This window comes from Patagioenas fasciata, chromosome W (assembly GCF_037038585.1).
Source record: "Patagioenas fasciata isolate bPatFas1 chromosome W, bPatFas1.hap1, whole genome shotgun sequence".
Taxonomy (NCBI): Eukaryota; Metazoa; Chordata; class Aves; order Columbiformes; family Columbidae; genus Patagioenas; species Patagioenas fasciata.
The window spans coordinates 43,993,331-44,008,803 of record NC_092559.1 but is presented as its reverse complement, the minus strand read 5'-3'; the positions used below and the strand labels follow the sequence as shown (position 1 = coordinate 44,008,803).

Below are 15,473 nucleotides of genomic sequence, written 5' to 3'. Positions count from 1 at the left end.
AGTGATAAGTTGTCTAGAGTTTCTCACAGGCCTATGTTATCTAACACAGAGGTTCTACTCATCAAGCATACAAGGTCAGTAAAATAATTAGTGTGATATATGCACTTTTTCTACACACAGCTGCAAGTCACTTGAGCGTATTTACATTTAACCAACCTCCTTGCCAATCTTCCACTATATTCCCATACAAACGAGATGTTCAGTGTGTAGGACAGAGCAAATTGGTGATTATTATAATCTTTTAAACAACTGGGTGGTGAAGGTTCATTTCTCCCAACCACCTTTTCAGTTGATGTGCGTCTTTTCCCATGTCAAAGATTATTTGCGCTTCTCGGGATGCCTGCAAGACTTGCTCTTCCCAAGGCTTCCTGAAGCAACCACCTCCAACAAGTGGCATCAATCAAGTTTTTTTTTTCTTCCACACCAATTTAACAACTCCCTTAACTTTGTACCACTTCGTATTTCTCTTTGGAAGATTCAAGTCGCAGTGTGGCAAGGAGAGAAGAAGGTGCTTTCTGCCGTTGGTGTGTAGGAATAACCTCAACCTCTCAAATTTAATCGATATATAATTTGAAAACCAGCTGACCTCCTCTTTTGAAGTCAGTACTCATTTTAGGCTGTAGGAACCATGGAATACTGAGTTTACTTGAGACTTGCTAGGTTTGAGGATGGAGAATGTCAAGCTTGAGCAACACAGAAACTGGTACTGATGCATTTTGCTTCCAGCCCCTCATGTTGGGTGAATACTTCCACGTTTCACATGTAGAATCATAAAGTCATAGAACAGGTTGGGTTGAAGGAACCTTCCAAGCTCACCCAGTCCCACCCCTGCCATGAGCAGGGACATCTTCACCCAGATCAGGTTGCTCAGAGCCCCATCCAGCCTGACCTGGGATGTCTCCAGGGAGGGGGCATCCACCACCTCTCTGGGCAACCTGGGCCAGACTCTCACCACCCTCAGGGGCAACAATTTCTTCCTCATGTCCAGCCTGAATCTCCCCTCCTTTAGTTTAAAACCATCACCCTTTGTCCTATCGCAACAGGCCCAGCTAAAAAGTCTGTCCCCATCTTTCTTATAGTCCCCTTTTAAGTATTGAAAGGTCACAATAAGTTCTCCCTGAGCCTTCTCTTCTCTAGTCTATGCATGGGGAAAAATAAAACTTACCTCCTCTATTTTCATGAGGATTAATTACACATATTCAGCAATGCCACATCCTCTGAAACTGCTTGTACCTGAAAACAATTGGATTTTACCAGAAGACATACTACACAAATAACTATTTTTACCTATTATGGAACTGGTCCAAATTTTCTCCTTTATTCTCCTAACACTTGTTCTGCTGTCAAGCAACCTGCAGGTTTCTTGTTCAACCGGCAGCCCTCAGGGCAAGATGAGTCCTCTGAAAACCAGAATAACTCACCCAGCCAGCCCTATCTACCCAAACATCCCACAAAGTGCTTGGGGAGTAAGGTGAATATTGTCAGGGTAATTGCTCCAAAAACTTTGCTCAGAGGCTTGGGAAAGGCCTTTGAAGTGACCTAAGATGATTAAAAAAAAATGAAATCACGGAGCGCAGAATATTCGACTCTTTCAAGTACTATGAAAATTTGGGAAATACCAAGGGGAGCAAGTGTTTCAGGACTGGCGTGAGAGTTGACACTTCAAGAGGACTTCTCATGTCTCAGACGTCCTTGTAGGACTATGTGAGTCTCTGTGGACACTGCCATGGGCTAAGGCAAGGGCAGAACCACCTTGAACTTCAAGAGCCAAGTCGAACAAGGTGTGAACTCCTCTTTGCACACAATGACCAAGTCCAGGTCACTAATCTTGGGGCACAGACCAGGGCCCAGCTCCACCAGTGCCACCTGGGTTGGATGGGGCAGGGACACAACTGCACAGCAGACATGAAGCCACCTAAGGTGATGCTACCTGGTGGTCCAGCACGGACCTTAACACATGTGGGAAGATTCAGGCAAGACATGAGGAAGAAATTTTTTACACACTAGATGAACTTTGAAGGTCCCTTCCAACCCAAATCATTCTATGACTACAGTACTAGAGCTGAATCTTATCTTCACTGAAACCTCCCACAATGTCATCCCTTTGCAACATGTAAATAGAACATTTTAAAAGACTCCAAGAAAGCCCCGTGAATGGACATAGTTTTGTAGGAACTTGCACATTTGGTTTGGGAGCTGGAGCTCTCCTGGTTCACCGGATCAGTGTTTTTTGTGGGTGTGGGATGGCGTTACCCTTGACTAAAGTGACCTGTCTGTTGTTTCTAGGAAGAGTGGGATCACAGCAGCAGTGGGAGCGCAGGATCCTGGCCGGGTTCAGGCTCCAGACGTGGGTCTGGATCCAGGTCCGGCAGCTGTGGGAGAAGCAGCCAGTTCAGGCAATTGACCAAGGTATATCTGTCTGGTAGCCACGTGCTGAAGTCGTGTCCTTTGCTTGCTGTTTACCGGAGGCATCCTCCAAATGACATGTTCTGTGCGTGTGTCGACATGTACGGTGTGAGTGCATGTCAGTTATGAAGGACACCTCAAAGACCTACTTAATTAGTGCATAAATGGTAACGTGGCTGTAGTTGTCCTTCAGCCTCAACAATTCTCTTGAGATGTGCTGAGTGCCTTAATATTGGGAAAGAAGTCCCTAGTCAGCTGATATAGTGCAAAGGAAATTAACTTTTTTCTTCTTTTAAAGTCTTAGTATTTTAATTTTAGGAAATAGAGCTGTCTCTAATTGTTTTTTGGCAAGTCTTCATTAGAAGTTGATAAATGAGTGGACACCACATAGGTGGTGTTAAATGTTGACCTTGAGTCCAAGTGCTTTCTGTGGGAACCATCAACAGGACTAGATGAGGAATTACCTTCCCCCCCTGCAGAAGACTATCAGAATTTGGATTTGATTTGGTTTTAGGTCTATTCCTTAAACTCAGACCAGGGACCTCTTCTTCTGCCCACATGAGCATTGGTTGGGTCACAAGTGGTGGACACACTATGAGAGATTTGGATCCAGTGGTCAAATTCCTGGTCCATTCATCCATCTCATCCATTCTGGAGATCCTGAAGAAATAATTTGTCCTCCTGAGCAATGCTGTGGTGGGAGAGGACCCACAGAACTGTGTCATTGCTGAAAAGTGACGCTTTTTTCTGGTAGGAACGAGACTCACCGTATCTTTCTTTCTTTGAGCAGGGATAATACTGTTTTTCTCAAAACAGCTTTATTTTTCTTACGAAAACTTGCAGTTTTCAACAAGAAACGCTTTAATCGGAACCTTTTCAGACACTTTGGTATCTATCTTTTTTGTTTTCTACCAAAGTGCAGCTGGGGGGTGTAGGCAGCTGAGAAGTAGGAAAGTTGGCGGAATCTTCTCAAATGTAGAAGCAAAAAATGCTTAACAAGTAACACATGACACAGGATTATCCCTGAATTTATACCAGGGACTCAGTCAAACACTTGATGTTGTTCTATATTAATTCTAAGCACCGTGATGAGCTAACGCTTCTGCGATCATGCGATGAAGAGCGCAATTTTATATTTGTAGCAGTTTGCTGGAGAGTGGTAACGAAGAGCGGTGAGAGGAGCCGGTGGGATGCTGAGCTGGGCTTTGCAAAGCTGCAAATGCTGCCTTGGTGAGGAATTTGCTGAAGCTGCAGATGCAGGTGAACGGTCAGAGTCCCTGCGGCCAGTGGCCTTGTCCGTCCCTCTGTTTGCAGGGGCAACTCCAGGGGTTGGATGACGTTGGATGGAGATGACGTGGTTGGAGGACAGAGGTTATGGACATGAATTTAAACCATATTTGTGTGTAGGATCTGCTTTACCCAATCTCTGATCTCTCCTACACACAGACTATATGTTTTATTATACTATTTGTAATCAAGCCCAGAATAAATTGAGTGTATTTCCTATCTTTCCTCAATGTAACCTTTGTCTAGGGCTCATATCTTAAAATACTTTATATTCTCAGTATCTCCATAGTGACATAAAAAGTTGAGAGTGTCCATTCTATGCTGAAACATTTGTTACATGCATGGAAGAGTATAAAAAAGTTTCAGAAATGGAGAAGTGTTGGTATTTATTACATCAGTTTCACCTTGAACGTACCTTCTGTAAAGCATTTAAAACAATTCGTAATGTTACTGATATTCATATATACCATGAAATTTATATTCCATAATGTTATCATAGCAAACTGATGCATGACACAGTTCTGTGTTTTGATATTTTCAGTAAGTTCCTTTTATGTGAGTTAATGATGCTTCCTAAGACATCTATAAAATAACCATTAATACTTAAACGAAAATGAGATGACCAGCTTAATAATTTAAAGTCCTTGCTATAGTAGCCTAAACCATAAAACTGAACAAAAACTAAACAAACTAAAACTAAATTTCTCTGAGTATTGCTGTTATTCTTGTCAGTGTGTCTCTTAATCATCTTTCCTAGTGACTTAATTAATTTTCAACAGTACTAACCCCTCCGTGGTAAAAATAATTATCTAAAGCTGAGGGTTGGTCATTGGGAGCTTCACATTAAAACTGCTGATGGTTATAATTGAGGTCCTGGGGGAACTGAAACGAGTCACTTCTTATCTTAAATACATGAAATTATTTTTTTTAGCCCCAAACATGAGAATTGTTTTTTTTTAAGTCTTAATAATAAGTTTCGTTATAGTGCTGTGAGCATTTTAGCGTACGCCCCGCTGTGCAGCTTCACTTGGGCAGCAAGCGTCCTCCTGCCTTGTGTGTTGAGACAGAAACTGGTTATAAAAACAGGTCATCAAAGACAAAAAAAATCTTCAAATTACCGTAGTGACTCGCAACTTAATGACAAGGTGTTATTGTTTGGTCCTGGTGCCGTCTTGATGGAGAAGTCCTGTACCGAGCTGAATTTAAGCAACAATTTTAGGATGCAACCTGATGCATTAAGAACCTACGCTAGCTTAAATTTTTGCTATTTAATATCTTTATTGCTGATTCGGCTTATCTTCATTGCAACTGGTTACATGTTCCCGGTCTTTCTTCCTGAACCCAAATACTTTATTCTTAGGAAATCCTATTTTAGATGGCTCGTTGATGGGTACTTACAATATCCAGTATCCATAGGAAATAGAAAAAGAGATGGATTTGTCTGCAAGAAGAGGTATCTCTTTGTTGGATTATAGCTATGAAGACCTACACATGTTTATTTTCATTATGCTACACAAGGATGCTTCTAAGGAGTTAGAAAACTAATTTCTCTCCTTGCTGGGAGAAAATTTCCCTTCCATTTGCCTCAAAGAAAAATCTAATTTTCAGTGATTGATCATGAGAATTTTAGATATTTTGTTTCTTTGCAGAGACATGTTGACCTGCAGATCCTCAGAGGTTAAACTCATCATCCATAGACCCCTTGGAGGAGACAAAAAAGGATCAATGTGGTTGTGTTTGGAGTATCTGGTGTCTAAATTTGTTGTTGTGTTGGGAATGTCTGCGAAGTGTGACCATCTGTAGGGTGCAGCGAGGATGTATAATACGTCCTGCTCGTTGGGAAAATATTGCTCATTTTATGGGCAGATTGAGTTCTGGGACTTCAGTCAGAAACGATCAATTTTTTATGAGTTTTTAGTGTCTTGGTTACTATTAATAATGTTTGAAAATGGCAGTAATTATAGGATGGGGAGTATACAGAAGCCACCTTCCCCAGCACATGTTTCGCCAGAGTGGGACCTTTTGGGTAGAAATACTTATATAATCTGAATATGTGCAAGATTATTAATAATCTGAATATGTGTAAGAAATATTGGGGAAAATTGGTAATACAGGATTTCCTATTTGTAATGCATTTATGTGTCTGTCCCATATGAGTCAAGTCTCCATGGGAAAATTCAAGGTGCTTTGCAGTTGGCTGGAAGCTTCTCAGAATTCCTACCTGATTATACCACAATGCTTTTGCTTCTCAGGGGAAGGAACCATTACCTTCTTGTTGGTGGGACGTGTATCAGAATAACCGTGTGAGCTCATTTGCTGGTGTACATGACTGAGATGGCACGGTGCGGGGTTCTGATGTCTTCTGCCTGTTAGAGCAAGGAGAAGTCATGCCACCATGATTCCTTGAAGAAGTAGGATGGCTTTCCCCATCCTTTTTGGTGACAGCAGGCTCTGGGAGCTGCTGGCAAAGAGTATCTCCATCCCTGGAGACATTCAAAAGCCATTTAGATGTGATCTTGGGCACCTGGTTTGACCAGAAGAGCTCCAGAGGTTCCTTCCTACCTCAATTGGTGTGTGACTCTGAAGTTGGGCATCTTCATGATGGGGATGTCAACTTGCCCACCAGACCTTGGTGGGTCTTGGAAGTTGTGGACTGTGGGGTAGGAGAACAGGGATGGAATCAGAGCTGAACCTACATGTTGTCTGCTCCGTGTTGTCCACAGCTTTGTGTCCCCAAGGCTGAAACTGGGTCACCCTTTGCCTTCACGATGCATTTTTGCAGAGGGTGAGGGGACTTTGCGTTGCAGTGAGTGTGGATTCACCCAGAGAAGCAGAGCTGGGACATCTCCATGGCTGACAGTGGGAGAGGCTGTGCCGTGGTCCGGATCGCGCCACGTACCTTCCATGAGTAACCACCTTTCCCTTCCTTCTAGAACAGCAACAAGGAGACGTCCCTTGACATGCTGGGCACAGACATTTGGGCTGCCAACACCTTTGACTCCTTCAGGTAAGCCAGGTTTAAAACACGATCAATCTACTTCAAGCATCCTACATGCTTAGGATGGGTTTGCAGTCCAGACATCTGAAACCAGTACCGATATTGCAACCTAAAATCAGCAACTAGTAATAAAATAAGTCTATGCGAATAAGGGTCATAGATTTTAGGCATTTACTAAGTTAATAAGAATAAGGTTCACAGCTCTTAGGTGTTAGGCACTTGCTAGGAGTTAAGTCACAAGGATGGTATTTGTTAAGATAAGCAGGAGAAGGTTAGAAGACAATGCCTTTGTTCTCAGAAGACAAGGTGGTGACACCAATGCAAGTAGGTTACAAGCCGAATAACAAAGAGATGTGATGCAGATGCAAAAGATTTATTGGAAATGTAATGAATATGTATGATCCGTGTGGATATAACCTGTGCCTGGGCATTGTTCGGGGCCTCCACTAGGCAAAAACGATTCCCATGGGAGCCGACGCATCAATAAAGGATGCTTGCTTCTAAAATTGTAAATTGATTTGGTTTTAGAAGGTTGAGGTTTTTTTTAATTAGCTGATTTACAGTATCAATATGATTACTTGTAGCTGCCCAGGCAAGACTTAAGGCAAGGATGGGTTGGTCGGGGCTTTGGGCAGCCTGGTCTAGTGGAAAGTGTCCCTGACTATGGCAGGGGTGTTGGAACCAGATGATCTTTAAGGTCCCTTCCAATCCAAACCATTCTATGATTTTACTCTTCCATTAATTGGCCGTGCAATCACGTGTTGGCTTTGCAGCTGCTGGGAAGAGCTCTTCAACTGCTGCTCTGATGTGGGGAAAGTGGTGGAATATGCTTTTTGTCCAGTTTTATGCATCTCTCTGTGCCTGCAAGAGTCTACAGGGGTTTAGTTCCCACCTGGGACTTGTTCCAGACCGTTGGAGTGGGCAGGTTGTGCAGGACCAGAGAGAACATCTCCATGGCATGGACCAGACCTCTACCTGTTGCAATATCTCCTTGCTACAGAGAGCATGTAGAGCTTGCAAAGTGTGTGCTGCATGAGACATCAAAACTTGGGGTTTAGAGCAAGCAGCAGGAGCTCAGCATCTCAAAAAAAAAACCCAGAAGAAATGAAAAGAAACACGATACAGCAGCGTGAAGGTTAGAGTTCCACATTCATGTGCTCTGCAGCAGGCAGTGGTGCTTCCAGAAGCACCAGCTTTCCTCATCTACAGGCTCCAGTGTGCCCTCTGCTCTTCACCTCAGTGGTGTTTAATCACTAGTGGACCTTCTTGCTTTGTTTTTCCCTTTCTTTCTTTGTTTTTTTTTTTCCCTGTTTTTCTCTCCTAGTGGCGTGACGTGGGACTCGCAGCCTGAAAAACTCGATTTCACCCAGTTTCACAGGAAGCTGCGGAACACTTCCAAACACCCATTGCCTCACATAGACAGAGAAGGGTGAGTGTCATGCGTGAGATACTGTGTTCTCTGGCAACATTTCTAACTTCTCCCTTGCTCTAGGAACACCAGCTTGGTCTCATGGCTCATGGAGGACATGGGGAAGAGGCTGTGGACCATGTCTGGGGTTTGAGGATGCCACGATCAGTCTGTCTTGCTCTTCTGTCATCTGATTTTGGGCTGGAGCAGAGCTGCTTGCTGTATTTTGCATTGCTTGATAGGGTTCATTCTTTAAACCACATTGGCTCTAAGTCTCTTAGATCCAAGTCTCTTAGATCTAAGTCCTCTAGATTTAAATATCTCTGAATACTGGAGGAAAGATCCTGGTGTTGTGCTGATCCCAGTTACAGTTCCCACAAGTTCTCTCCAGCAAGACTTCAGGGAAGGAGAGAACATCAACATGATCCATGTAGATCCAAGTGTTCAATCCCCATCTGCTACCCAGAAAATCATGAAAATATTAAACAGCTTCTTTTGGTGGTGACAGCTGGAGATTCCTCTTTGGTTGTTGCTTAGTCAAGCCAAATAAATGTATATTGGGAGCAAGACCTTCACCAGTGTTGCTTAGATGGACATCACCATTTCTCTGCAGATTGCGAATCAACCATAATACATTTTTTTCTTCTCTTTATTATTCAATCCTGGTGGTTAATGCACTGGCAGCGCCTGTTCAGGGCTGCAGGCAAATATTACCAGTCCTGTTATCCCAAGTTATGACGAGGCTTCAATTTGGTCCTGATGTAACTCACTCCAAATCTCTGCTAAAAAACAGAATAAGAACAACATAACCACATTTTACCCCATCAAATTTTTGACATTTTTTCCTCATCATTGATCATTTGTTGCCCGTGGAGGAAGGAAAAATAAATCAGAACAGCTCTAAAAGATGAGGCTGAGAAGATTGCAGGTGACTTCTCATGTCATGTTGTATGTAGGGTTAGAAATTTTCTCTCTGAGAAGTTTTTTCTGTTGGTAAGTTGTTTTTTTTTTCCAAAACTTCAGCATCTGCAGTAGGCTCCTGTACTGCACAGGGACAGGCAGGGTCGCTTGACTGTATTAGGCTTTTTTTTTCTCCACTATAAGTATTTACTGCAGGTACATAAACAGCAATTTTCAGGCTATTTGGAACAACTAAACAATGCTAAATTTCCAACTCTCTTAAGTGCCTTAGTCATGTTTGCTCCCATTTCTACAGATGAAAAATGAGATGAAAGGCTCTCCGTAAGATAAGATATAATGTGTTCCATGGTTGATGGCACTTGCCAGGTGATCCTACCAGCAACACCTGCTATGTATAGGGAGGATGCAGCAGGGTCTGCTTTGTGTTTAGATTGGATTTTGGGAACAATTTCTTCCCGGAAAGGGTTATTGGGCATTGGAACAGGCTGCCCAGGGCAGTAGTGGAGTCACCATCCCTAGAGGGGTTGAACAGATGTGGAGATGAGGGTCTTAGGGACAGTTTAGTGGCAGTTACAGTTGGACTCAATGATCTTGAAGGTCTCTTCCAACCAAAATGATTCTATAATTCTATGTTCTGCCTCTGGTTCTTGGGTACTGTGAATGCCCAGGGTGCAAACAAATAGAAAAAGCAGGACAGAGAGGAGATACTTAATCATTCCTAGATATTACATCTGTAAAAATCCAATAATAATTAGTGTATGTGCAGAAAAGTTAAACAGATGCCACGAGAACAAGCAACGTGTCTTCCTAAATGCAGATCATGTATGTAACTTACACTAGAATAGAGGGAACACAACCAATTTTTTTATTTTTTAACTTTTCAAGTTATTTCTGTTTTTTTTTTTTTAACATACTAACTGTGCAATGAAAAATTTAATAGGAAAAAAAAAGGGAAAGATGCTGTTCAGAACATGTTTTGACCCTTCAAACACCAGAGACCATTTTGTTCCTGATCGCTTGCCCAAGGTTGGCCAGTGTCGAGGGTTAAGATTGCGGGGTGACAATCAAACCCTGGCAGATGTATTGTTAACCTCCTCCCCCCCCCCCCCACTTCCCCCTTTTGTCCCTCCCTCTCTCCCCTTCCCACTCAGGACAGGCGATCGGGAGGGAAAGAAGGACAGAGAGAAGAGAGTTGGAAAAGTTAAAGATGTTTTACTAATGCTACTAATAAGAATAGAGAAAATAGTACAAAATATACAAAACCAATCTTGAAAGTCTCAGCAACTGCAGAGCCAGCACCCAAAGTCCTGGATTAGACTCTGTAGCCAACCGGAGCTGGATTCAGTCTCTCACTAGGCCTCAGTTCGCAGGGACGACCAGCAAGGTCCTTTCCTAATGTCAGCCATGAGGAAAAAGGGAAAGAGAGCAAAGGGCCGAGATCCTCGTGATCTCCCACTTTTATATGAAGTATTCACGTGAATGGAATGTTATACACCGTTGGTCAGTCTCTCGATCATCAGTTTCTCGTTGCCCCTCTCGCGAGATGTCCATCCGTGCTTATCAATAAGTTTGTATTCCATTGCTAGGTTTAACCAAAACATGTGTTGGGTTCTCCAGGAAAATGCAGCTAACATGAAGGCTTTAGCTGACAGGCAAATTCACTAAAAAAGAAACTTGTTTTTAACAAAACCAGGACATTCCACCCCTTATAATATGCCATTCACTGAATACTTAAACCTTATCAATACAATCTATCAATACAATCTAATTAATCACTACTACTCTATATATATATATATGTACATATATACACAGGAGTAATTAATCAGTGGACCATCCTTTGAAAAGTTCATTAAGTTCTTTTTGTCACAACAGTCTCCCAGGGCAGGAAAAATGGTACAAGTGCATCTCATGACCACTGTTTGTGGGTTAAGGACACCAACTTCGAAGAAGGTGTCGGGCGCCACTCGAAGAAGCTAGCTCTAGTTTCATCACCATTGTCTTGATCTGAAAGACACTTATTAAACATTGTTAGTGCGGCAATTCACATCATACAGTTCAGCATTGCATATTTTCACCTAAAATCAAATCCCCTTGAGGTACACACCGAACTTCTCCGTCCTTAAGCATCACCCACCAGGTGCTGCCAGGTCCCTGGGCAAAAACAATCCCACGAATAGGTTTGCCTTTGCCTGAGGCAGGAGTAACCCAGACTGCCTTTCCTAAGATATTTTTCATGTGTACTACAGGGACTTCATCTCCTTCTACAGTCCGTAGAATTTCTGATTGGGCAGGCCCGGCTCGATTGGTTGATCCCCTAGCGTTGACCAACCAAGTGGCTTTTGCTAAATGTGAATCCCAGTTTTTAAAGGTTCCACCACCAAGTGCCTTTAGTGTAGTTTTTAACAAACCATTGTACCTTTCAATTTTCCCAGAGGCTGGTGCATGATATGGAATATGATATACCCACTCAATACCATGTTCTTTGGCCCAATTGTCTATAATACTGTTTTTGAAATGAGTACCATTGTCTGATTCAATTCTTTCTGGCGTACCATGCCGCCAAAGGACTTGCTTCTCAAGGCCCAAGATAGCATTTCGGGCTGTAGCATGAGGTACGGCATATGTTTCCAACCATCCAGTGGTTGCTTCCACCATTGTAAGTACATAACGCTTACCTTGACGTGTTTGTGGAAGTGTAATATAATCAATCTGCCAAGCTTCTCCATACTTATACTTTAACCATCGCCCCCAATACCATACAGGTTTTAACTGTTTTGCTTGTTTGATTTCGGCGCAAGTTTCACATTCATGAATAACTTGTGAAATAGTGTCCATAGTTAAATCCACCCCTCGATCACGAGCCCATTTGTATGTTGCATCTCTACCTTGATGCCCTGAAGTACCATGGGCCCACCGAGCTAGGAAAAGTTCACCTTTATGTTGCCAATCCAAGTCCACCTCAGCTACTTTAATCTTAGCAGCTTGATCTGCTTGTTGGTTGTTTAGATGTTCCTCGGTGGCTCGACTTTTAGGCACATGAGCATCTACATGACGAACTTTCACAGGCAGCCTCTCTAGCCAAGCAGCAATGTCTTGCCACAGTGTGGCAGCCCAAATGGGTTTACCTCTGCGCTGCCAGTTGCTTTTCTTCCATTGCTGTAGCCACCCCCACAAGGCATTTGCTACCATCCATGAGTCAGTATAGAGATAAAGTATTGGCCACTTCTCTCGTTCAGCAATGTCCAAAGCCAGCTGGATGGCTTTCACTTCTGCAAACTGACTGGATTCACCTTGTCCTTCAGTGGCTTCTGTAACTTGTCGTGTGGGACTCCACACAGCAGCTTTCCCCCTTCGATGTTTTCCTACAAGACGACAGGATCCATCTGTGAACAGTGCATACTGCTTATCAGTCTCTGAAAGCGTATTATATGGTGGTGCTTCTTCAGCACGTTTTACTTCCTCCTCATCTGGAGACATCCCAAAGTCTTTGCTTTCTGGCCAGTCTGTAATCACTTCTAATATCCCTGGGCGGTTGGGACTTCCAATTCGAGCTCGTTGTGTGATCAGTGCAATCCATTTACTCCATGTAACTTCGGTTGCATGATGTGGAGAGGGAACCGTCCCTTTGAACATCCAGCTCAGCACCGGCAGTCGAGGTGCCAGGAGGAGCTGTGCTTCAGTGCCGATCACTTCTGAAGCAGCTCGAACTCCTTCATATGGTGCTAGTATCTCCTTTTCAGTTGGAGTATAGTTGGCCTCAGATCCTTTGTATCCTCGACTCCAAAAACCTAAGGGTCGACCTCGGGTTTCTCCTGGTGCTTTCTGCCAGAGGCTCCAGGTAAGTCCATTATCTCCGGCTGCGGTGTAGAGCACATTTTTAACATCTAGTCCAGTTCGGACTGGTCCAAGGGACACCGCATGAGTTATCTCATGCTTAATTTGTTCAAAGGCTTGTCGTTGTTCAGGGCCCCACTCGAATTGGTTCTTTTTACGAGTCACTCGATAGAGAGGGCTCACAATCTGGCTGTAGTCAGGAATATGCATTCTCCAAAAACCTACAACGCCCAAGAAAGTCTGTGTCTCCTTCTTATTAGTAGGTGGAGACATTGCTGCAATTTTGTTGATCACATCCATTGGGATCTGACGACGGCCATCTTGCCATTTTATTCCTAAAAACTGGATCTCTCGTGCAGGTCCCTTGACCTTGCTTCGTTTTATGGCAAAACCAGCATCCAAAAGAATATGAATTATTCTCTCACCTTTCTCGAAGACTTCTTTTGCTGTGTCGCCCCATACAATGATGTCATCAATATATTGCAAGTGTTCTGGAGCTTCACCTTGCTCCAGCGTGGTCTGGATCAGTCCATGGCAGATGGTAGGACTGTGTTTCCACCCCTGGGGCAAGCGATTCCATGTATACTGGATGCCCCTCCAGGTGAAAGCAAACTGTGGCCTGCACTCTGCTGCTACAGGGATAGAGAAAAATGCATTAGCAATGTCAGTTGTAGCATACCACTTGGCTGCCTTTGACTCCAGTTCGAATTGCAGTTCTAGCATGTCAGGCACAGCAGCACTCAGTGGTGGTGTAACTTCATTCAGGCCACGATAGTCTACAGTTAGTCTCCACTCGTCACTAGACTTACGCACTGGCCAGATTGGGCTGTTAAAAGGTGAGCGAGTCTTACTGATCACACCCTGGCTTTCCAATTGACAGATCAGCTTCTGGATAGGAATCAAAGAGTCTCGATTGGTGCGATATTGCCGGCGATGCACCGTTGTGGTAGCAATTGGCACCTGCTGATCGTCAACCATCAGCAGTCCTACAACAGAAGGGTCATCTGAAAGACCAGGCAAATCAGACAGCTGTTCAATTTTCTCAGTGTCCACAGCTGCTATACCAAATGCCCACCTATACCCTTTTGGGTCCTTAAAATACCCTCTCCTGAGGTAGTCTATACCAAGGATGCACGGAGCATCTGGACCAGTCACAATGGGATGCTTTTGCCAGTTTTTTCCAGTTAGGCTCATTTCAGCCTCTACAACAGTCAGCTCCTGGGATCCCCCAGTCACTCCAACAATATTGATGGATTGCGTTCCTTTATAATTAGAAGGAATTATTGTGCACTGAGCACCAGTGTCCACTAAAGCTTTGTACTCCTGGGGTTGTGTTGTACCAGGCCATAGTATTTGTACAGTCCAATAAACTCTGTTATCCCTTTCCTCCACCTGGTTGGAGGCAGGGCACCTCTAATTCCTGTTTTGCACAGTCTCTGGGTGTGAATTAGAGGTTCCTTCAAGAGCATCAGAATCTCTTCTGCTCCTTTTGTAAACTGGAGCAGCCACCTTCCTAGGAGTTTTTCCTTTTATCTCACGTACTCGTTCTTGAAGTTCTGAGGTAGGCCTTCCATGCCACTTGTTCATGTTTTCTCCCTGCTCATGTAGGAAGAACCACAGTGAACCTCTTTTTGTGGGCTGTCTCTGCCCTCTCTCTCGAGATTGGAAACGCCTTCTCCTAACAGCTGAAACATAGGTTTGTGCAGGTCGTGAACGGTACGAGTCTTCTCTGAGCTCTTTGATTTCTTGCAACACCTTTTCAAACCGGTCATCAGATTTTTCACACAGTTTCTCCACAGCAGAGACACAAGCCCATAGAGAACCAGCAAGGCTGTCCTCAAAGTACCGGAGCTGCTCAATCACTTCATTAATTTCTTGTACACCTCTAGCTGACCAGACCATTCCTGCCAATGACTTAGCATATGCAGGTGGTGCACTTTGTACAAATCTGCGCCACATAGATTTTGTACAATTGATTCTATCTGGGTCTGTCCCCTCTTGGCTGTTTGGTCCTAGATAGATGATCTCTCGCACAGCTAATTCTCTCAGGAACTGGATACCTCTCTCCATAGTATTCCATTTCCCTAACTTGGATATACAATCTTCCTTGTAGGGAAATCTGACTTTCATAGCTGCCAGGAGTCGGGTCCAGAGAGTAGCGGCATTAGACTCTCTTGAAATTGCCCTATCAATGGTGGAATCTTTTGACAGAGATCCCAGCTGCCTGGCTTCACCACCTTCTAATTCAATTGTTTCTGCCCCATTGTCCCAGCATCGCAGCAGCCAAGTTAAAATATTCTCGCCTTCACGACGACTGAAGTCTTTTCGCAGATCTCTCAGCTCACCTGGAGAAAAGGACCGAGTGGTGGTCACTTCATCTCCTCCCTGTCCTGATGATGCCCCTTGGGTTGATGTTGGCCCTGTGCCATCACCTGCTGCACAGGTAGTCTTTCTAGTGACTTTCTTACAACCAGCAACTGATGCTGATATGGGTTCACCATCATCTGATTCATTTTCAGAGTCTGAATGACTGTCACAGTGATTGCTGTGGTTACAGCAGCAACAGTGCCCAGTGTGTGAAGACGGGGGGGCTGCCTTGTTAGCCTTTGAGGCTGG

General features: G+C 43.8%; 1 protein-coding gene across 5 annotated transcripts in view; it reads left to right on the top strand.

Moving 5' to 3' along the window:
- Positions 1-15,473, top strand: part of LOC136115739 (CBP80/20-dependent translation initiation factor-like) — a 125,097-nt gene that overhangs the window by 44,255 nt on the left and 65,369 nt on the right. For 4 of the 5 annotated variants that reach the window (XM_071801617.1, XM_071801616.1, XM_071801614.1 and 1 more), the window contains exons 4-5: positions 6,627-6,700; positions 8,016-8,120. In XM_071801617.1, the coding sequence (XP_071657718.1) occupies positions 6,627-6,700; positions 8,016-8,120 (179 nt within the window). Of the gene's footprint in view, positions 1-2,138; positions 2,410-6,626; positions 6,701-8,015; positions 8,121-15,473 lie in introns of those variants that run through there. The other variant, XM_065861947.2, reaches the window with a different exon arrangement.